At 40.6% G+C, this 24,679-nt stretch overlaps 1 protein-coding gene across 7 annotated transcripts in view; it reads left to right on the top strand.

Moving 5' to 3' along the window:
* The window catches only part of invs (inversin), a 301,666-nt gene that overhangs the window by 228,913 nt on the left and 48,074 nt on the right, over positions 1–24,679 (top strand). For 5 of the 7 annotated variants that reach the window (XR_007249558.2, XM_059655375.1, XM_059655369.1 and 2 more), the window contains 2 exons: positions 9,124–9,240; positions 10,239–10,950. Coding sequence is in view for 6 of the 7 variants with exons in the window: in XM_059655375.1 (XP_059511358.1) it covers positions 9,124–9,240; positions 10,239–10,950 (829 nt within the window). In the remaining variant the exon portion in view is untranslated. Of the gene's footprint in view, positions 1–9,123; positions 9,241–10,238; positions 10,951–13,029; positions 13,059–24,679 lie in introns of those variants that run through there. The other 2 variants (XM_059655378.1, XM_059655372.1) reach the window with 2 other exon arrangements.

Here is a 24,679-nt window from a genome sequence, read left to right as displayed (position 1 = left end):
TTGAGGCTAAAATATTGAAGGTTTTCAAGAAGGAGTTGGATACAGTTCTTACAGTCAAATGGATTTAAAGGTGTAGAGAGAAAGCAGGAGCAGGGTGCAGAGTTGGATGAGCAGCCATGATCGTATTGAACGCTGGAACAGGCTTAGAGGGCTGGGTGGCCTACTACTCCTCTTTTCTATGTTTTTGTGTTCTGTTAGCAATCCTCTAATTCTGTCCTCCCAAACATTCTTGATTTTAGTTGCTCCATCACTGGTGCTGTGCCTTTGGCTATAAAGGCTATAGCTCTGAAATTTATTTCTTAAACCTCTCTAACCCTCTCTCCAATGTTCCTAACTCACCTATTTCGCCAAACATTTGGATATTTGCCCTAACACCTCTTTGTGTGGTTTGGTGTCAGATTTGCTGGATGATGCTCCTTTGATCTTTTGGACAATTTACAGTGTTAAAGCCTCCATACAAATATAAAATTTTAGTTAAATTACAGGAAAAATAAAAGGTTACTTCAAAAAGTAATTTGACATTTTTGGTGGATGTTATACTTTTCCTTACATTTTTCTTAATTATACTACATATTGTTTGCTGTCTACATCTGCTAACTGGACATTGTTTAATTCAAGTTAGTGGATAATTCATTTCTTGACAACCAGGACCTTTGTTATTTCCCACTGTAACTCATGACTTCAATATGGAAGTTGATGTGGTGATGCCAAGATATTTGGGAATGCGAAGACAGTGATGAATTAATGCTAAGCTTCTACAAGCAGATTAAAATACTTCGGGTGAACTAGGTTTGTTTGGCAAAGTGATGTTTAACTTAGAATGGCATAAAATTATTTGGGCACAAAACTGAAGCAATGGGGAAGGAAAGACTGGCAAATGTTCATGCAAACTCTGTTTGTGGACAATGCTATGACACGCTGACTAAGCAAAATCGTTGTATTCATAGGCAACTGTCAAGAGTTGACGCATACCCTATTCTTGGTTTAAGTCTCAGTCAGAATTTTGCATCCAATTTTTATTTCTTCACTGGTGACAGTTATTGAGACTTTGAGAAAGAAGCAAAGGCTCTCTTGATAAACTTAAAAATCTGGGCAGACATAATTTTTTAAAAAGTGAACTCAGAACTGCTTTAAAAAATGTTGACAAAATGATGAAGAAACTAGTTGAGATCAATTGCTTCATCTGGATGTGTTAGGAAGGATGTGTTAGAGTTTGCATTTGCAAGTATTGTAAGAGCAGAAATGGTTTGGATTGCTAATAGTTCCTCGTTTCCCAGGGAGTAGTTTGTACCTTTGGAACAACATGCCAGGTGAATACGGGTTAATTGTGTAAGGATATTTGGCCGTATCTATTCTGTCTAGTTCTAATGCACAATAGAAAGACTGAGGTTGAGGGGCCAAAGGACCTGTTCCTGTGCTGTAATTTTCTTTGTTCTTTGTAGTTAGTACTGCTGCCCTGAGTTGTGTGCCACCCTTTTCTGAAAGAGAGAGACAAAGTGTTTTGTGAATGGTGTGCAGTTTGCTTGTTTATGTGGTCGTCGTGGTTGAACAGCTGTCAGTGTGTTCAGTCAGGGAGATATAGTTGTGCAATTTGTAGCAGTACTAGTGGTTGGAATTTACATGGCCCCACTGGGTGTTTTCAGCAAGGGGACATGTAAAATAGGATGAGTTCTCAGGCCATCACCTTCTCACTCCCCAAAATGCAGATCGTGGGCACATGTCAACATGGCAGCCTGCCTACTGTACTTAAGTAAATAATTCACAGTCAATTGAGTTTATTAGTAGGCTATGGTACTTTAGGACAGTAAGGTTATGGTTAGGATCATCTGAGGTCATTGAAATTTTTACCACACTGCATTCAGTTCTTCAGAGCTTAATTCCTGTTATTGATGGTCTGACTGCCTTTTGAATGTTTGATTGCAAAGCCCTCTGGCCTCCTCTGGAGAGAGATTAGCTGTCCTGCTATGCATCAAGAGTTACACAGCAACTTTAGAGAATCTTGTTCCCGCACTAACACCATCCTTTTTTTTAAAATTCATTTGTTGGACATAGGCATCACTGGCTGGCCAGCATTTATTACCCACTCCTACTTGCTCTTGAGAAGGTGGTGGTGAATTTCTTTCTTGAACTGTTGCAGCCAACTTGCTGTGGGTTGACCCACAATGCAGTTAGGGAGGGGAATTCCAGGATTTTGACCTAGCAATAGTGAAGGAATGGCGATATATTTCCAAGTCAGGATGATGAGTGGCTTGGAGAGGAATTTGCAGGTGTTGGTGTTCCCATATATCTGCTGCCCTAGGCCTTCTAGATAGAAATGATCTTAAGTTTGAAAGCTGCTGCCAGAGGATCGTTGATGAATTTCTACAGTGTATCTTGTTGATAGCATGCATTGCAGTTATTGAGCGTTGACAGTGGAGGAAGTGAATGTTTGTGAATGTGGTGTCAATCCTGGATGATTTCACATTTCTTGAACATTCTTCGAGCTGCACCATCCAGGCAAGTGGGGACTATTCCATCATGCTCCTTATTTTTGCCTTGTAGATAATGGACAGGCTTTGGGGAGTCAGGAAGTGAGTTACTTGATGCAGTAGTCATAACCTCTGACCTGTTCTTGTAGCTGCTATGTTTATGTGGTAAGGAGTTTCTGGTCAATGGTAACCCCCAAGATGTTGATAGTGGGGCATTCAGTGATGGTAACACCATTGAACATCAAGGGGTGATGGTCATAGCCTCACATTTGTGTGGCGCAAATGTTACTTGCCACTTGTCAGCCTAAATCTCTATAGTGTCCAGATCCTGTTGCATTTGAACATGGATTGCTTCAGTATCTGAGGAATTGTAAATGGTTCTGAACATTGTGCAGTCATCAGCAAACATACATCCATCATAAGGTCAGAAGTAAGGTCATTTGATGAAGCAACTGAAAATGGTTGGGCCCAGGATACTACCCTGAGGAACTCCTGCAGAAATGTCCTGGAGTTGACATGACTGACATTCAACAACCACAACCATCTTCCTATCTGCCAAGTATGACTCCAACCAGAGCAGACTTTGTCCCCAATACTCATTGATTCCAGTGTTGCTAGGGCTCCTTGAAGTCATACTTGGTCAAATGTAGCCTTGATGTCAAAGCTGTCGCTCTCACCTCATCATTGAAATTCAACTGTTTTGTCCATATTTGAACTAAGTGAGGTCAGGAGCTGAGTGACCCTGGTGGAACCCAGACTGGGCGTCACTGAACAGTTTGTTGCTGAGCAAGTGCTGCTTGATAGCACTGTTGCTGACACTTCCGTCACTTTACCAATGATTGATAGTAGGCTGATGGGGCAATAATTGACCGGTTTGGATTTGTCCTGCTTTTTATGTAGAGATCATATATCATATCTACATTGCTAGGTAGATGCCAATGTTGTAACTGTACTGGAACAGCTTGGGTAAGGGACCGGCACATTCTGCAGCACAAGCCTTCAGTTCTATTGCTGGAATGTTGTTGGGGCTATAGCCTTTACAGCATCCAGTGTCTCCAACCATTTCTTGATGTCACATGGAGTGAACCGAATTGGCTGAAGACTGGTATCTGTGATGCTGGCAACCACTGGAGGAGACTGAGATAGATCTTCCGCTTGGCACTTCTGGCTGAAGATTGCTGCGAATGCTTCAGCCTCATCTTTTGCACTGATGTGCTGGGTGCTTCCATCTTTGAGAATGGGGATATTTGTGGAGCCTGCTCCTTCAGTAGGTTGTTTAATTGTCCACCACCATTCACAAATAGATGTGTCAAGACTGCAGAGCTTAGAAATGATCCATTGGTTATGGGATCACTTAGTTCTGTTTGTCACTTGCTGTGTATACTGTTTGCCATGCAAATATTCCTGTTTGGTATCTCCACCAGGTTAACTTCTCATTTTATAGGTGTGCATGGTATTGCTCCAGGCATACCCTCCTGTACGCTGCATTGAACCAGGGTTGATTCCCTGTCTTGGTGGTAATGGTTAAGTGGAGCCAGGTGACGAGGTTACAGATCGTGCTGGAGTACGATAATTCTGTTGATGGCCCACAGTGCCTCATGGATGCCTAGTCTTGAGCTTCCAGATCTATTTAGCATGGTGATTGTGCCACACAACACTATTGAGGCTGTTATAGAGATATATAGAGCATGAAAACAGACCCTTCAGTCCAGCTTGTCTGCACCAACCTGATCTGATGTGGTCCCATTTGCCAACAATTGGCCATAATCCCTCTAATCTCCTTCTGTTCATACACCCATCCAGATTCATTTTAACTGTTGTAATTGTACCTTCCTCTAACACTTCCTTTGTTCCATACAAACCCCAGCTTCTGTGTGAAAAAGGTACCCTCAGGTCCTTTCTAAATCATTTCCCTCTCAGCTTAAACCTACGCTCTCTAGTTTTGGACTCACCCACCCCAGGGAAAAGACCTATCCATGCTCATCATGATTTGATAAATTTCTATAATGTCATCCTTCAGCTTCTGACATTGCAGGCTATTCTCATGGTGTAGGTGGGACTTCATCTCCACAAGGACACTGCAGTAGTCACTGTTAACAATACTGTCATTGACAGGTGCAGATTGGTGAGGATGAGGTCAAATATGTTTTTCTCTCTTGTTAGTCCCTCGACCACCTGCCAATGACAGAGCAGTTATGTCCTTTAGGCCCCAACCAGCTCTATCAGTAGCGCCGCTGCCGAGCCACTCTTAATGGTGGACTTTGAAATTCCCCACCCATATACTTGATGCCCTTGCCATCCTCAGTGCTTTCTTCAAATGTTGTCCAGTACGACGGAGTACCAGTTCATCAGTGGAGGGATGATGATGCATACTAACTAACAAGAGGTTTCCTTGCCCATGTTTAACCTGAAGCCATGAGACTTCATGGGGTCTGGGGCCAATGTTTGGACACCCAGAACAACTTTGTCCATGTAAGGTATGATTCGGTGAGTACAACTGTGTCAGGCTGTTGCTTGACTAGTCTGTGAAACATCTGTCCGAATTTTGGCACTCACCTCCAGATGTTAGTGAGGAGGACTTTGCACAGTCAACAGGGCTGTTTCTGCTATTGTCTTTTCCAGTGCCTAGGTCGATGCCAGGTGTTACCTCTGGTTTCATTTGTTTGAGACTTCATACCAATTGATAAAACTGAGTGACTTGCTAGGCCATTTCAGAGGGCAGTTGAGAGTCAGCCACATTTCTGTGGGTATGCAATCACATTTGGGCCAGACCAGGTTAGAACATAAAACAGAAAAGTACAGCACAGTACAGGCCCTTCGGCCCACGATGTTGCTCCGTGGAATAATCTTAATGCAAAAACAAAATAAAATAACCTAACCTACACTCCCCTCAATTCACTGCTGTCCATGTGCATGTCCAGCAGTCGCTTAAATGTCACTAATGACACTGCTTCCACGACTTCCACTGGCAAAGTATTCCATGCGCACTCAACTCTCTGGGTGAAGAACCTCCCTCTGACGTCTCCTCTATACCTTCCTCCTAACACCTTAAAACTATGACTCCTCATGGCAGTCAATCCTGCCCTGGGGAGAAGGTTGTTTTCTATGCAGAAGGACATGCATGAACCAGCTGGTTTTTCCAGCAATCGACAATGATTTCATGGCCATCATTTCGAATTAACTCCAGATTTCTTTTAACTGAATTCACATTCCACAATCTGCTGTAGCAAATTTCGAACCCAGATCTCCAGAGCATTAGCTGACTTTCTAGATGAATAGCCTACGGATAATACAACAAGCCCATCACCTCCCCCATGATATTTAGAAATCAGACATCTCTAAGCACACTTCATGTTTGAGGTTTCACATCGTCTGGGATGCAGAACTCCAAAGATTCACAACCCCCTACATAAAAGGATTTCTCCACATCTTAGTCGTAATTAGTATCTGCTTTATTTCCAAAATGTGTCCCCTTGTTCTCGATTCTCCACCCAGGGGGAAATGCCTTACTTGCATATCACTTCATGTGGTTTGTACGTTTCAAACAGATCACCTCTGATTCTTCCAAACTCTGGAGAACATTTATTCCAGAACCCTCACCCCATCCCCAAACTCAAATTACTCAAATATCAATTAAACTAGTGACACAAAAAGAGAAGTTGCTGGAAAAGCTCAGTAGGTCTGGCAGCAGCTGTGAAGACAAATCAGAGTTAATGTTTCAGGTCCAGTGACCCTTCCTCAGAACAGTGGTAGTTCGGAAGATGTCAGTTGATATGCAGAAGATAGGGCAGGCAAAGTGGGCAAGGAGTAAATGATATTTGGGGATAGAGCCTAAAGATAGAAAAGAACAGTTGGACAGACAAACCAACTGTTCTTCTCCCTCTTTGGGCAGTATCCCCACCTATTGTTTACTCCTTACACCTTAACCCTGCCCAGACCTACTGAGCTTTTCCAGCAGCTTCTCATTTTGTTTCTGATTTACAGCATGTGCAGTTCTTTTAGTTTTTACTTAAACTTCTGATTTGAATTCTGCTACAAGCTATAGAATAAATGTTTAGCAAGGACTCAATAGTTTGTGCAGGACCTCTGCCCAAAACTAGGTTGGATCAAAACAGTAGATGCATGACTCAGCTCAAGGCCTATGCATGCAGATCAAGCACTGTGCTCAGAGTAGGAGGTGAAGTATAATCTGCATCAAGAGAGGAACACTCCTCCATTTTTCGTTTTAGTTAGATCTCAAAAAAATGTCGTTACACATTAAGAAAACAAAGGAGGAAATAACTCCAAAGCTGACTTGTACATTCCTCATTAGAAAATTAAAAGGCAATGAAGTGTTTCCTAGATCACTAAAAGTAGCAGAGAGGCAATGAGAACACAGCTGTTGAGCAGTGGGTTAGAGCAAGACCAGAAGCGGGAATAAAATATTGCAGAGGAGCAAGAGTAACTGTATCTGTCAGGAGCCAGAATTAACACAACTGATCTCCATTGGGATGTATAGGTAGACTTCTCTTTCCCCATCCAAGACTGCATGACATCATCAGTTTGGGTAGAGCCCAATCAACCTCCAAATTCAACCCTCGGGTCTATTGCCTTCTATAAGAGCCTCTATCTTCTCAAAGGCATTTAGGGAAATACAGTAAATGTTAGTCCATCTACAGTGATGGAGTGCAAGTTCTTAAATGACCTGTGTCAGACTTTGCTGTCTTCTGTCTTGAGTATATGTAAAAGTAGCCCTAGTCAATGTGGAGACCTGTAATGTACTAATACAATACTATCTTACCTCATTCTCCAAATTCTTATGAACAACACCAGAAATCCATATTGAATATGTAAAAGTTAAATATCAACCACAGAGATGCATTTCAAGGTTGACAAATCTAGTTATGTTTTTATAATATCGAATTTAATCTAATTTTACAACTTCTTCCACTTGCTGTGCTCAGCACCATTGAAAAATCTCCAGTCCAGTGTGCACCATAATAAAGTATTAATGTATTTTCTGAGTTTAAGAAGATTGCATCACATGATGTTTTTGAGATTTGTTTCTTGTGCGTTTGGATGAAATACATTTTTTATATCTATTTTACTGTATAAGCCAGCAGTCAGTCAATATTGTAAAATTCAGGGAACAGGATGTTCCACTGGTTGCTATAATTCTCTCAGTGGTTGCTTTATTCAATCCTGCCTAAGAACAAGGATGGGGCTTATTGTGAGGTCTTCAACTGAGAACAGTCGCACAAAACAGTTTAATGATCGAAGACTGTTTTAGTCAGTTAGTAGATAGTCAAAAAGGGACTCAAGAGGAAAGGAACAGTTGCGGTCCTTGAAGAACGTGGACATCTGGGACGTCCCAGATGTTCACGTTCTTCAAGGGCCGCAACTTTCCTCCCGAAGTGGTTGAGAACGCCCTTGACCGCGTCTCCTGCATTTCCCGCAACACATCCCTCATACCCCGCTCCCGCCACAACTGCCCCCAGAGGATCCCCCTCGTTCTCACATACCACCCCACCAACCTCCGGATACAACGCATCATCCTCTGACACTTCCGCCATCTACAATCCGACCCCACCACCCAAGCTATTTTTCCATCCGCACCCTTGTCTGCCTTTCGGAGAGACCACCCTCTCCCCGACTCCCTTGTCCACTCCACACTGCCCTCCAACCCCACCACACCCGGCACCTTCCCCTGCAACAGCAGGAAGTGCTACACTTCCCCCCACACCTCCTCCCTCACCCCCATCCCCGGCCCCAAGATGACCTTCCATATCAAGCAGATGTTCACCTGCACATCTGCCAATGTGGTATACTGTATCCATTGTACCCAGTGTAGCTTCCTCTACATTGGGGAAACCAAGCGGAGACTTGGGGACTGCTTTGCAGAACACCTCCGCTCGGTTCGCAATAAACAAGTGCACCTCCCAGTGGCGAACCATTTTAACTCTCCCTCCCATTCCTCAGACGACATGTCCACCATGGGCCTCCTGCAGTGCCACAATGATGCCACCCAAAAGTTGCAAGAACAGCAACTCATATTCCGCTTGGGAACCCTGCAGCCCAATGGTATCAATGTGGACTTCACAAGCTTCAAAATCTCCCCTTCCCCCACCGCATCCCAAAACCAGCCCAGTTCTTCCCCTTCCCCCACTGCATCCCAAAACCAGCCCAGCTCGTCCCCTCCCCCCACTGCATCCCAAAACCAGCCCAGCCTGTCTCCGCTTTCCTAACCTGTTCTTCCTCTCACCCATCCCTTCCTCCCACCTCAAGCCGCACCTCCATTTCCTACCTACGACCTCAACCTGCCTCCTTGACCTGTCCATCTTCCCTGGACTGACCTATCCCCTCCCTACTTTCTCACCTATACTCTCCTCTCTACCTATCTTGTTTTCTCTCCATCTTCGGTCCGCCTCTCCCCTCTCCCTATTTATTCCAGTTCCCTCTCCCCATCCCCCTCTCTGATGAAGTGTCTACGCCCGAAACGTCAGCTTTTGTGCTCCTGAGATGCTGCTTGGCCTGCTGTGTTCATCCAGCTCCACACTTTGTTATCTTGGATTCTCCAGCATCTGCAGTTCTCGTTATCACTGAAGCATCATGATGGGTTGTATTTGTCTAGCAGCAGCCTGTTCTTTATTTTTCTTTGCTTTTTTTCTCTTTTTAGCAGCCCTGGAGCAGCATGTGGAGAAGCAGTTCCTGAGGAGTGCGAGGCGGGGGTTGAATCCGAGAGTAGTGCGAGGTGAAATGAGATGTAAAGAGTCCCAGAGCAGCACAAGGGGAAGTGAGTCCTGGAGCATCATGTCTAGAAGCGGTCCCTGAGTAGTGTGAGGGAAAACAAGTCTCAGAGCAACATGAAGAGAAGCAGGCCTGGAACAGCGCAAGGAGAAACGAGTCCCAGCACAGCGCAAGGGGAATGGGTCCTGGAGCAATGCACCTTACCTTGGTGCACCTGAATGCCAGTGCAGAACGGACTGGGGGCTTGGAGCAGAGCAAGACAGTTGTTGGACTGGGGCATGGCAGAGGCAGTCAGACCACATGCTGAGCTTTTGCTATTTGAAATTCTTTACTAGACTGTGATGTCAATCCTTGAACTATGTTATAACTACTTTATTGCTAACTTACCTTATAGACACTGTAAAAAATGCTGCCACTTTTCATTTTATCCCTCTTTTCTACCTAAGATGGTGCCATTGAAGGCAGCCATTGTGAAAACTTTTGTCTGTACTCCTGTAGTTCCGTACTGGAGTACTCGTGACAATAAAGGACATTCTATTCTATTGTAAGTGTTGGGGTTAGGGCCCATGAAAAGCCTTAGGAGCCAGTGATAGTTGAATGCAGCTGAGAGTAGGAGTCAAAGAACCCCATTAGCAGTATTCGTGCAGCAGTGTAATGACAGCTGTTCTAAGATGTAAGATGTGAAAGAAAACGTATTAGGGAAGTTAACTGCTTTGGGTTAAGTGAGATATATTGCTTGGACACTAGACAAGGAAAGTATATTCCTTGACGTTCAAGTGTGTGATGCTAATTAATGATCGGTGTAAAAGTGGAAAAGTGCTCTATTTTCCAACATGAAAACCTCGCACCTAGATAAACTTGAAAGTTGCCAGAATAAATTGCTCAATTTTAGAATTTTGCAGATAGTTATGAATTTTTGTTGATACTACCAAGAATAGAGGTTTCCATGTATGTAGGTGCAAACTCAAATGTCATAAAACAAGATGTGTTTGTTATAAATTATTGGTTACTTTTACTCATGTGTGATTTGTTTCATCATTCTAGAACTTACCAGAAAAAGCTCAAAGGGTAATCGTGTCAATGATCATCATCCATACAATGAGGGAAGCATTGCTAATGAGCTACAGTCTTGTAGACAGCTCAGTCCTTCGGAAAAAGGAGATGCCAGCACTGAAAATGATGGAAGGATCCCTGAAAGTGCCCGCAGATCCAATGGCTGTAAATCAAAACCTGCTGGCTTCAGATCAGGCAGTGCAACAAAAAAATCGGTGAAACAACAAAATCCACCTCCATTAATTTGTGGTAGACATCATAAAATAACATCTGAATCTTTCCAAGAATATGAAGTGCCTTGGGCAAAGTGCAGTCGATTCTCACCTGCTGGCTCAAGTCGGCCTGGAAGTGCCAAATCTGTGACTGTAAACAGTACAGATAACGTTGGCAATGCTATGCAAACTAGCACCCAGTGCTCTGATACCATCACTTCTGTTTTGCATCCTCGAGCCTGTCCAAAGTCAAGAAATATCAGTGGAATGTATAATTATGCAATTGAAAATGCACCTCGGGACAGGACTGGTTCTTCTCAATCTCCTAGCACTGATAAATGTTCATTTACCACTTTGAACGATAGGAGCTCTGATATCCAACTTATCCCTTTGGAAATCCGAGTACAAATAGTGGAAAAGGAGAGATTGCGAAAAGAGCTGTTTCGAAAGAAGAATAAGGCAGCGGCAGTTATTCAGAGGGCATGGAAAAGGTAGGATCCTGTTTTAATATCAAACTGCTATGTCACAATGCTTCTATCTGTTCCGTGAACCACGCATTCATATAGTAATATTTCACATAGTTATCAAAGAATTTCTTAAAGAAGTAGGTAATAAGGAGGGTCTTAACAAAGATGGGAGATGAAATGTTTGGAGAAAGAATTCCTGGCCGTGGTGCCTTGGCAGCTGATCAGTGACCAATCATGAGGCAAAAGGAAGAGTGGATGTACAAAAGGCCAAGTCATAGGAATAGAATTCATGGAAAAGAGACTGTTGGACTGATGAACATCTCTGGGATAAGGAGAAGTGAAGGATTGGATGGAAGAATTTACAACTGAGGATGAAAATTGTAAATTGGAGATAGAATAGGATTGGGAGCCAATCTTCATCAGCTAACACAAGAGTGATAATTAGGCAGGATTTCATTCAGGATACAATGCATTGAGCCTAATTTTGGATGGTGTATAGAGGATGGATCATGGAGGGACAGAGGAACGTTTCAATCAGAGGGTCTTGAAATGATAAAAGATATGAATGAGATTTCAGTAGCAGATAGGCTGAGACAATTGGATCGATGTGACTGATCTGGATGTAAGTAGGCTTTCAAATAAGGAGAATATAGCAGTAAAAGCATAGTTAAGCATTACATACATTGGCAAGATTGCAAAAAACTTTAGCTTGATTAGCTTTTCTCCATTTCTTCTGTTCCCTCAACTCTCACTTATACTCAATACAATGTATATATTTTAAGGGTAATGTTTTTAAATCCTTTTAGGACACCGTGGTTTAATAATAGAAATAGGAGAGAATTTCTGGTATGTTTAAATAAAGGTCAGTATTTAATCTCCTTCGGCTGGATAACTCAGCAAATATAAATCTTTACTTGGAATCTCGAAAGGAACCTCAACATGTGCTTCAGAAAGTCCAGGACTTTGACAGCCATTCTGTTTTTGGGTGGCAAATTTTCATCTCCTTCTGCATGCAAAGTTTTCAAGCAGGCAGCATTCCTGAGCCTCAAAATTAAAAGGAAGCAATGAGTTGCACATAAGTAAAGGTCACTCAACCGGAAATGTTAACTCTGATATTTCTCCACAGATGCTGACAGCCCTGCTGAGCTATTCCAGCAATTTCTGTGTTTGTTTATGATTCAAAGAAAATTTAGTATGCACAACATTTTGTTGTATCTTAAGGATGACACCCCATTCATTTACGCCTAGCGCTGCTCCCAGTATGTGCTTCTGTACTCTTCCTGTTCAGCCAGGATGAACCTCTCTGGTTTGGTTGTAATGGTAGACAATAGAATAGCTAAACCATAAGATTACACATTCATAGAAATCATAGAATCCCTACAGTGTTGAAACAGGCCATTCAGCCCAACAAGTCCACACCTCCCCTCCGAAGAGCATCCCACACAGACCCATTCTCCAACCCCACATTTCCCATGTATAACCCACCTAACCAAAACACCCCTGGACACGATGGGCAATTTAGAAGGCCAATCCACCTGAACTGCAAATCTTAGGATTGTGAGAGGAAACCGGAGCACCCAGAGAAAACCCATGGGGAGATTGTGCAAACTGGTGCAGTTATTAAAATGGTTAGGTTCACAGTTTGTTAACAAAGATCGTCACTTTCCACATTGCAAAGTGAATAAGGGGTGTCACAAATTCTGGATTTCATTCAGTCCAACAATGTTATTTGCTGTAAATGCGCAGGAATTGTGAGCAATCAGTTTTTACCTGTTTATAAACAAGTGCATTATCCAGGTCTAAGGCTGGAAAAATGGGGAGAACCTGTCATGAGTGTAACGGAGAAGAAGAGGGGAGGAAGAAGGTCTGACACAAAGGGGAGAAAAGGATCTGTCATTTTATCATTATCATATTCTTACTCTCATGAACACCTAAGTTTTGTTATCCCTTTCCCAAGTGGTCCTTAGCCCGAAGTCATATTTTATTCCTTTCCTCTGTTTTTGCCCTGTTCTGAATTTCTGTGGCTGTCTCCAAACAGTCATCTTAGCTGTTGTCTTCACTTCACCCATTTTCCTCTCCCTTTCCTGATTTTCTGTCTTCCAGATTGCAGTAGCACTGCCAGGCTATCTGACCTCAGATTTGGCATGCATGTCTGGGAGCAACTACTATTTTTGGTCCTGATGACAGGTATTTCAATACTGAAAAAAAATCTACCCTGATGATGTATGCACTGCTCAATTGTGGTGCCTGGGACTTTTCTGGCTTCACAGATACTATGTCAGCATTTACAGCAGAAAGAAATAGCATTGTGCAAGAGCAGGTAAGTTTGACGTAGGACAAAGAATAGTGAAAAGATTTGTTTTTGATTGATGCAAGTATGGATGATGCCCAGTGTGGCTGATCTGGAAAGCAAAGTCATTAAGAATAAAAATCAGGAGGAAAAATCAAGCTGGCTGGCAAGGAGCAACTGTATTTTCCAACCTTGTAATGGTTGAGATTGGTTTCTCTGGTCTCTTGGATTAGTTGGTCAAATTTACAATGACTGTGTTAGTAATTCAGCTATAAATTTCATAATTATATTTGTGCTCACGTTTGAATTAAAAGTGGTAAATAAAGCAAATCTCTCCAATAGTCTATCTGAAATTAAAAATGATTATTTATGAATCCTTGACTTTGTCATTAACAACTTCTGTGGTTTGTGCCTAAGATCTAATCCTGTCTTTGAAGATTTTTTCTCTCTTTGATAGATATTTCAAGTTGATTTACAGTGAAAGACACTGATGATTTCTTCCATTCTCAAGAAGCATTTTTGGGTAGAGAAGAAGAAACTTTCACAAACCAATTGGGATTTGTGAGATTGTTAATCTTAGTTACACTGTGTGCACTTTAGAATGCATTAGAAAAAGATATTGATGAAGAAGGAGATGACATCAGGAAAGTTAATAATAGAACAAGGGGAAATAAAAGAAAATTCACTGGAAAAATTATATCAGCATATTTTGTGTATTCAATGGTCATGCTGAGTTCTGTTTCAATGTTATAAATGCTAATTTGTCATCTGTCATCTCAGTAATTCAATACAATTTAATAAGTTTTTCCAAAAATTTTATGTAATGCTCAGTTGATTTGTTAGCAGCTAATGGGCATGCTGGATTTCTAAGCTATATTGGTCACATCTGGCGTAGCATTCAGAAATCCCTTATTATCTAAAATACTTTAACGAATTTTTCATTAAGATTGTTAGGTGACTTCTAGTCTGATTTTGAGTGCGTTATCTCACTGAAAACTATCTGTGATCTTATTTTTGCAATCTGCTAATTTTAAGATTAATCCTTTCACAAGTTCAATCAAACTTACAATCAGAATCTGAATCTAATTCCCATTCTTTTAAAGAATCCTTGCCTTTCCCCTCTCATGACAGTATTACATTCATAAATTTTGATCCCTCACCTAAGTACCTTTGACATGTCATCATATTACATGAAAGTTGTCTTCACACAGGATTGCATGCACTCCCAATAGACAGAAACTTGACTTCTTCTGACTTAAAAAAAATGGGTATCCTGATTATGAAACTGACGTGGAATTTGGAAGTATAAATATGCCAACAAGTATAAATGAAAATAAAATTTTCTGGCATTTGAACCAGCGCATTTTTACAGAACTTTAGTCCAATTTTCTTTCCTTTATCTATAGCAATTTGTATTAGTTGAACTTTAAAATTTACTATTAGGTGTCTTGCTCTATTCCTTATGGTAAATTAAGACAAAGTGAACATCCCTCTATTTAATAGTGGTGTTGGTATACAAAATATAGAGGGTTTCAGTTTCTGCAGTTTATGAACTTCTGTTGAGTAGTCAAAGTGTTGCAGGTGTGAAGAGAGGTGTTAAGAACAGCTGATGGAATTGATCTATAAAAAGAAAAAAAAGCAGGCTGCCAAAAGCATTTCTGGAAGTTTTAAAATAGGAAATTGTGGCAGGAAAAACATAGTGAAAGGCAGTTAGGGGAAGCAGGGAGCCCTAAGGATGAAAGCTGTGTCAATAATCAATCTCTGTAGGAAAAAACAAGCTGCAATTGTTTAAAAGCAATCAGGAAAAAAATTAATAAAAGATAATTATGGCAGAAAAAGCATTTTAATAGGCATTCGGCCAGCAAGAAGCCCAAAAGGATTGGAACTAAGTCCAATGGAGGAGAAAGAGAAGGTGAGAATAATTTGCAGCATTGAGACTCATAAGAGAGAATATCTGGTAGGTTACCAAAAGCAGTTGAGGAACCTTAAAAACTGAACCTGTGTTGGGAATGAAGCATCTTAAAAGACAACAAGAGGCTGCAGAAGGGTCTTGATGGTGAAAAGCACATCCTGAAGGGCATATAAGGTGATAGGAACAAAAACTCTAAAACATTGTACAAAAAGTTTACATGATCCATGAGAAAGAGAAAAATAACTAGCATTTATGCAGCATCTTTAGCAATTGCAGAATTTGTATAACTAGTGAATTACTTTTGAAGCATAATCAATCTTGTAAAATAGGAGTGAAAATATCCATAAACAGCAATGTGATAATACCCAGAAATTCTGTTTTTGTAATGTTAATTGAGAGGAGTTAAAAATAGGGGTCTAACTATTTTCATTTGAAATGATGTGTGGTAGCTACATTCTAAAAGTTGATTCTCCCACCTCACTCATTTGTAACACGAGACATTAAATATTTATTGATCACAATAAATGTTCTTATTTTTCTTTTAGTGTGTAGCTACTGCACTTCAATTAAAATAAAATTAACTAGATAAAAAGGAAGGAGTCAAATGACGAGGTTTTCCACAATTAAAGCAAAGTTTTATTACCTGCTACTCTGAGAAAGTATTGAAAAAGCAGTATCAATCACAAACACAAAAAAAGTGATCACCTTGTTAAGAGGAAAGGAAAGCATCCGTACAGACAGGAAGGTAAAGGAAGTTATAGTTTAAAGTTCTCAGAGTGCTTCACTTGTGTGAATGGTGTGAGTCCCAACTATTTAAATGTTGTTGTTTCCTCAGCAGTGAAGTTTGGTGAATGGTTGTTGTTTCATGTTCCTTTTTCACTGGCACTAATTTAGAGATTGATGAGAGCACAAGTACACTTAAGGGGAGGCAATGGCCTAGGTGTATTATCACTGGCTGTTAATCCAGAGACCCAGATAACTTTCTGGGGACCAGAGTTTGAATCCCGCCACGGCAGATGGTGGAATTTGAACTCAATAAGATATCTGGAATCAAGAATCTAATGATGACCATGAATCCATTGTCGATTGTCAGCAAAACCCACCTGGTTCGCTAATGTCCTTCAGGGAAGGGAACTGCCATCCTCACCCGGTCTGGTTTACATGTGACTGCGGACCCACAGCCATGTGGTTGACTGTGAACTGCTCTCTGGGTAATTAAAGATGGACAATAAATGCTACCTAGCTAGAAAGTCCCTTTAATGAAAAAAGAAAAAAAAAATGAAGTTTTTCTTTAAAATCCTTTTGTGCTTGCCTTTCGTTTGCTGCCCCAAGCAGTTGTTGATATAGGTTAATTCATATATTCTGTGCTGTGCAGACAAAGAGTGCACAATGTGTGTAACTTAGTTTAAATTAAGTCTTTCCTCTTTTTAATAACCTGCAAGCATTGTCGTCTAAGTTTTTATTAATTACTGAAGCTGATGAACTAGTCATTTGGCCTTTTGAGCCTGTTCATCATTGAATATGATCTGATTTGAACCTCTAACTCAAGGCCATAATCCCACTTTCTCCCATACTCACTGATGCTGTTAAAATCTGTTAGAGCGCTCAATGATTTTTCATTATTTTTAATTCTTTGATCAGTTTTAGGTTCCAACTATGATCTGGGAACTGTAAGCTAAAAATAACTTTTGGGCTGTGGGTAATAGCTTATGTTAAAAGGAAAACAGACCGAACAAGCTTTTGTTTATTCATGAGGTCACACCCAGAAGTTAAGTGCAGGTTGGTTCCTGAACAAGAGGCTCTTTGGATACTTCATCATTATGTTTAAATAGAAGCAGAAACTGGCTATTGACAAGGTCAGTACGTGAGAATTGGTTCCAGCAAGTCTGGAAAAGATGTTATGCTCATAATTTGAATAGTAACTGGGACCTTGTAGAGCAGATTGTCAATCTGTCAGGGAGGGTCACAGTTTGAATTGGGTTTGGGTGTGTTCTACGGGAAGGAATTTGGATGTTGATGTTACAACTTGAAGATTTGAATGCTCCCTGCCCATATTCTTTATCAGCTGTTTGAGATTCAGAGAATAGAAAACAAAGTTATAAGTGTTACTGCTTTAACCTGAGTGAACTGCAAAGGTGAGCCAGTTCAACATCTCAGAAAATCAATCAGGAAACCATCGTCTCTGCCTGTGGAACAACGTATAGTGTAAACCACTTAAGTAATCTGGCCAGGTTTGTTCTTTTATTTATCCCGTAATTGTGTTTATTTGTCTATCTATATTTTGAGTGAATGAGTCTGAAAATGAAGATTTTTGTGTTTGTATGTAGACTAATTAGATTACTTTATTAAATTTTGTTTTATGAAAGTTATAGTCTTGTAAATAAATAACTAAGTCTTTTGTTTAAGCTACAAACTGGTGTTAGGAATTGCAAAGCCTGGGATTGACTATTCAAAACGTCCGGTTGGGGTCAGTTTTGAGGGTCTTTAAACGTTTCAATTTTATGTTATTGGAAAGGCTGATTTGGTTTGAGTGCCTGTCACTGTGTTGTTACAAATGTAAGAAAAAATCCTGAAGTCTAAAAAACTAAAAAATCTCTACCTTGCCATTTTCCAAAGTAAAGTTTAAACTTGCTACTTATGAACATCTTGTCTGCCTCCTTTAACAGAATGACAAGTACCTATACATTTTACCAAAGGCCCATCAATGTGTGGCTGATCTCCAATAAGCTGCTTTCTGACAGAAAGGAAGCTACACATTTGTTGTTTAATTCACTGATTGGATAGGAGTGTACATTGGCCAATGATCATGAAAAGGAATATAAAACTGGAATCCCCACTCAAAAATACTCTCATTCATTGAGCACCCACCCCATAACTAATACAATACAATTGTGTCTCCTTTCTCATGACCAAAGATTCAAACTATGATTAGTCAAAAGCATCTCACAATCCAAGAAAACTGTCTCTATCTCTGATGAAGCTGCAGCTATTCTTTGTCAGAGTAGAGGAAAAAGAAAATTTTGTACTTCAATTTCAATGTGCACACTAGTATTGTAAAAATGTTATACTGGTAAGTTTATATTTTATTAAATCACATCACAAAATATAAAAATTTGTACCACTTTCTCATGTTTCCCATATTTATGTTATGAGTAACATCTTATTTTTTCAGTTGTTGTTGACATCATGAATTGAATGCTTCTGAGTTTCTGATGAAGATATGTACAGATGGACAATGTGGCTGCACATACAGTAAATTTTCACTTGGCAATTGTTTCCCCTAATTAATAGACAATGTCCCTAGTTTAAGAATCTCCAACTAGTGGAATTAGTTTTTCTTTACCTACCCTGTCTTTCCTGTTATAGCCTGAAGACGTCAATTAAATCACCCTTAACTTGTAAATTCCAAAGAAAACAGGCCTAATTTGTTGGAGGGTCAGTGCAGACTCGATGGACTGAATAGCCTCCTTCCACATTGTAGGGATTCTATGATCTAGTGCTGTTTATACAAGGAACTTGTTTCAAATTACCATAACTTCACAATTGAATATTTGAACTGAGTAGTTCAGAGTTCCCAAATAAAGCAGTCCCTTTCCATCATTTTAAGAAGTACAGTAAGGATGGTGTTCATTCTTTATGAGTTCATCTGAAGTCATGTATACTTTTTGTTGCACAATTCAATCAGCAATTTTGAGTTTAAATTTGCCAGTATCCACTGTTTCCATTCCAAAGAAGATGGACAGCTTGAGTCATGATGATTAGAACAGTGAGATTAATTTTCTAATTTTGAGCTTTTACTGGCGTTTTACAACAAAAAGAACACAAATATATTACTAAATGTTCAGCCATTAGATCTCAAAGACCTACATATATGTATAAAAAAGCACATTAACAGGTTCATCTATTACTTGTCTTGCCATGCTCGGAGCTGAGAGATTATTTCGGTTGAGCTTTTCTACAACATCTTCAGTTGCTTCACTTCTTGGTATTTACTTTGATGTTGTAGGAAACAATATTCAAAGTTGCTGATAGAGACAAAGAACCAGAGCTTGATCTTCATGTTTTAGAGTTTTCCTTTAATTTGCTCATTGGAAGAATGTTTCTATTTTTCAATTACTGTTGGAAGCCTCGCTAAAATTGGTCGAAACCGATTACTTGGTTCAGCGACCCCATCTGCAAAATAGTTGTGCTAATGTCACAGTGTTCTCATTTAAGCAAGCTTGATCTTTTGTAAACATTTCAGAATATTTTCACTGATCTGTGACAAACTTGCAAGGCATTTCAATCTTGATTCATTCATGATCTGTTCATTAAACTTGAAATTGAATTGGAAGCTAAGATTTAACGTTTGTCTAGAGGTCATTGATTCATTCTTTTTCTGTGCTGATGGCGCTGATTCCTTCCGGGTTATGTTGCACATATGCCAGCAGCCCTCCGAAGCCTCATCTAAAAACCTTTGTATATGAGTGTTTGCATTGTGAATGTTTCTACGATATTCAACTACTGAAGTGTCACAGCTGAACCTATAATCCTTCCCTCATTGATATAATTTCACGTATTACTAGATCATTTTTTCAAGTGGGAACTCTAACAAATTTTTTTATGTCTTCATTAGTACTGAAGGTAATTGTAATGCCCCTGTTTCCAATCTTGTTGAGATCTACTGACCTAGCTCAGATAAGCATAAATCCTAAAATATTTCAGCTATCAGTTGATATGTTTAGACGTACAATGCAAGAAGTGATGCTTTGTGTCTAATAGTTTTTATGTCCATATGTGCATAGTATTTTTAAAGATCCATTTTATATTTTGTTCTCCATTGTACCAAGTTGTACCTTTCTGCAACCTCTTATGACACCTTCACTCTTTCTAGTCACATTTCTTGTTTGACACCCAGTACTAAATGAGAAGACATTTCGTTCAACAAACATTCAGGAGGACTGAAGCCTTTATCTTTTATTACTACCACCAATTTAATTCCCTAGCCACCAATTCTACCCCTCCCTTTGGCAACTGTCAAGGGCTGAACCCCAAGGTGCCGTAACCATACATCTATACCATCTGATCAGCTGCTTAAATCTCTGGAACCAGCATTGATTCTGCTTGACTGCAGTTCATCTGCAGTTGAAACTCTTATATGCACTCCTGTTATTTTGAGATCTGGCTTTCCCAAAGCAGTCATGGGTATTCTTTGGGTTTATCCAAACGTCTGCCCCCCCCCCCCATATCCTAGCACAAATCAAGTTCTGCCCAACTCTGAAGCCCAGAACTGCTCAGTTCTGAAGAAGGGTCCCAACCTGAAACGTTGCTCCTCTGATGCTGCCTGACTTGCTGTGTTCCTCCAGCTCCACGCTTTGTTTACTCTGTCTCCAGCATCTGCAGTTCATGCTATCTGACCAGCTCTGTGCCCACAGATCTAGCTGCTCAATGTGAATGCCTCATTTTAAAAATTCTTCTTCTATTTTGCAATTCCTCCAAGAACTGTAGCCTTCATCAGCTCTACAACCCACCAAAGTATATTGACAGCTTCAATTGTAATTGCTCCACCATTGGTGACCAGACCTTCAGCTATGCAGGTCCCAGCCTCTGGAATTCCCTCCAGAAATCTCTCTGCCTGCCTACAATTCTCTTTTCTTTTAAAGTGATTCTCAGAACCTAAGTCTTTGATCAAACTTTTAAATATCAACCCTCATATCTGTTTATGTGGCTTGGTGCTAAATTTTATTTCATTACACTCCTCTGAAGTCCTTTGGAATATTTTGATCTGCTAAAATGCTGCGTAAAGGCATGAGTTACTGTATGTTTTAAGTTAACTCTTTTGCAATTATCTAACATAAGCTTGTTATTAATTTTTATAAGAAATTTCCAAGGAGGATGTACTACTTCAGTTTTCCTACTGTTGTCATTTTGTGGTTGTCTAAAATGTGACTTCCAGTAACCATATCCGAGACATATAAACCTGCTCCCCCCAAGGATTTCTTTTATTAGGTGCAGCTAATTAGGAAATTTTAGGTTGCTTTGGATCACTTTGCCACTCTAATCTTTCAGAAGTGAACTGATGTAATGTGTACAAATGACACTCAGTACATAAATTACAGCAATAAAGCAGAATATACTTTTTTAAATAACTTTTTAATGAAGAAACCTGTTGAGGTTAAATCGCAACACATATGTGTAACCAGAATTAAAGTTGGACCATAGTTAAACAATCTAAGTTGGTAAATAAAAACCAAAATAACTGGAGATGCAGAAACAAAAAGAGAAACTACTGGAAAAGCTCAGCACGTCTGGCAGCATCTGTGGAGAGAAATCAGAGTTAACATTTTGGCTCCAGTGACCCTTCCTGAGAAAGGTCTGAGAAGTTCTGAGAATGGGTCACTGGACCTGAAATGTTAACTCTCATTTCTCTCCACAGATGCTGCCAGTCTGCTGAGCTTTTCCAGCAATTTCTTATCTAAGTTGCTACTTCTTTTACAGCTAAATGTAGTACACATGTCCAAACTCTCAATCTATTTTACTTTCATATCACCGAAGTTGGAACAATTCTGTTCCTTATTGGATATTATAGCTCTATATCTAAGTTAAGTTTCTATTAATTACAAATTTATGCCAAAGCTAAGACATAGCAAAGTAGAACACTAGGCTGAGGATGTGGGCTCTTCATTTTCCATATTGTACCCTGACGTATGAAACAGCATTCATTATGACCCATTGATAAATGTCTGCAGAGGTTTCTAAGAATTCTTTTCAAATTGCAATAGAACAGCTGTGCTTTTCAATTTACGTTTTTAAAATAGTAACAAGCAACACAAGGGAAATGATTCAATGCATATTTATTCCACATAGGCCAGCTCCAGGGAGATCCTGTCATTTACTGTTTGATCTTCGTTGGCCTAAAACTCATAAGCATGCTTTATACAGTAAAAGCTGTGTCCAGATTGTAGCTCATTTAGCTTCTGTAATGCTCCTATGGTTACTTGACATCAATTTTAGTTTAAACCCTTTCAGTGCTGATTTCTTTTCTACAATATTTCTCCTGGCCTACAAGATCGGCAGTGATACAATATGGTCTTATATTAAAGGTGCAAAATAATCTTAGATGGTAATAATACTTTCTGAAATGAGACGACGTCTAACCATGATGAATTTTTATTTGGAATGTAGTCTATTATAATTGCAATGGTCGAGAAAAAAAAATAGAAGCTCTCACTTTTAAACTCTATACAAGTTCTGCAAACAGTTACTTTTTCTTTTAGAGGGAGCAGTAATGGAACAAAGTGTTTATTGTCCAATTTTGACAAGAGCTCAATTACTGGAATTTTAAAAAGCCAGAAATAATCAGCTGAGAAAACAGAGTTAACATTTCCGGTTGATGACCTTTCATCATAGAGTCGAAGAGGTATTCAGCACAGAAGCAATGGTAAAAGTTTTTAGCCAGTAGAACGGGTGACGGAAAGGAAAACCAAAGGGAGCCTGTGATAGAACATAGAACAGTACAGCACAGAACAGGCCCTCAGCCCACGATGTTGTGCCGACCATTGATCCTCATGTATGCACCCTCAAATTTCTGTGACCATATGCATGTCCAGCAGTCTTTTAAATGTCCCCAATGACCTTGCTTCCACAACTGCTGCTGGCAACACATTCCATGCTCTCACAACTCTCTGTGTAAAGAACCTGCCTCTGACATCCCCTCTATACTTTCCTCCAACCAGCTTAAAACTATGACCCCTCATGTTAGCCTTTTCTGCCCTGGGAAATAGTCTCTGGCTATCGACTCTATCTATGCCTCTCATTATCTTGTATACCTCAATTAGGTCCCCTCTCCTCCTCCTTTTCTCCAATGAAAAAAGTCCGAGCTCAGTTAACCTCTCTTCATAAGATAAGCCCTCCGGTCCAGGCAGCATCCTGGTAAACCTCCTCTGAACCCTCTCCAAAGCATCCACATCTTTCCTATAATAGGGCGACCCAGAACTGGACGCAGTATTCCAAGTGCGGTCCAACCAACGTTTTATAGAGCAGCAACAAGATCTCACGACTCTTAAACTCAATCCCCCTGTTAATGAAAGCCAAAACACCATATGCTTTCTTAACAACCCTGTCCACTTGGGTGGCCATTTTAAGGGATCTATGTATCTGCACACCAAGATCCCTCTGTTCCTCCACACTGCCAAGAATCCTGTCCTTAATCCTGTACTCAGCTTTCAAATTGGACCTTCCAAAATGCATCACCTCGCATTTATCCAGGTTGAACTCCATCTGCCACCTCTCAGCCCATCTCAGCATCCTGTCAATGTCCCGCTGCAGCCTACAACAGCCCTCTATACTGTCAACGACACCTCCGACCTTTGTGTCGTCTGCAAACTTGCTGACCCATCGTTCAATCCCCTCATCCAAGTCATTAATAAAAATTACAAACAGTAGAGGCCTAAGGACAGAGCCCTGTGGAACACCACTCACCACTGACTTCCAGGCAGAATATTTTCCTTCTACTACCACTCACTGTCTTCTGTTGGCCAGCCAATTCTGTATCCAGACAGCTAGGTTCCCCTGTATCCCATTCCTCCTGACCTTCTGAATGAGCCTACCATGTGGAACCTTATCAAATGCCTTGCTGAAGTCCATATACACCACATGCACAGCTCGGCCCTCATCAACGTTTCTAGTCACATCCTCAAAAAACTCGATAAGGTTTGTGAGGCATGACCTGCCCCTCTCAAAGCCATGTTGACTGCATTTAGTCAAGCCATGCTCTTCCAGATGGTCATAAATCCTATCCCTCAGAATCCTTTCTAACACCTTGCAGACAACAGACGTGAGACTTACTGGTCTGTAATTGCCGGGGATTTCCCTATTTCCTTTCTTGAAGAGAGGAATTACATTTGCCTCTCTCCAGTCCTCAGGTACGACTCCAGTGGAGAGCAAGGATGCAAAGATCTTCGCGAGTGGCAAAGCAATTGCATTTCTCGTTTCCCAAAGCAACCGAGGACAAATCTGGTCCGGGCCTGGCGACTTGTCAATCTTAATGTTTGACAAGATTTTCAGCACATCAGCTTCCTCTATCTCTATCCATTTCAGCATGCACACCTGCTCTTCAAAGGTTTCATTCATTACAAAGTTTGTTTCTTTCGTAAAGACAGAAGCAAAAAACTCATTTAGGGCTTCCCCTACCTCCTCAGACTCCACACACAAGTTCCCTATGCTATCCCTGATCGGCCCTACTCGTTCTTTAACCATTCTCTTATTCCTCACATAAGTGTAAAATGCCTTTGTGTTCTCCCTAATCCGTTCTGCCAAGCCTTTCTCGTGCCCCCTCCTGGCTCTCCTCAGACCATTTTTGAGCTCTTTCCTCGCCTGCCTGTAATCTTCTAGAGCTGAGCTTGACCCTAGCTTCCTCCACCTTATGTAAGCTACCTTCTTCCTTTTGACGAGAAGCTCCACCGCTTTCGTCATCCAAGGTTCCTTTATCTTACCCCTTCTTGCCTGTCTCAGAGGGGCATATTTATTCCTCACTCGCAACAACTGTTCTTTAAACAGTCTCCACATGTCTA

This window comes from Stegostoma tigrinum, chromosome 2 (assembly GCF_030684315.1).
Source record: "Stegostoma tigrinum isolate sSteTig4 chromosome 2, sSteTig4.hap1, whole genome shotgun sequence".
NCBI classification, from domain to species: domain Eukaryota; kingdom Metazoa; phylum Chordata; class Chondrichthyes; order Orectolobiformes; family Stegostomatidae; genus Stegostoma; species Stegostoma tigrinum.
Note: the sequence above shows the minus strand (reverse complement) of the source record. Positions and strands in the feature narration are given on the sequence as shown.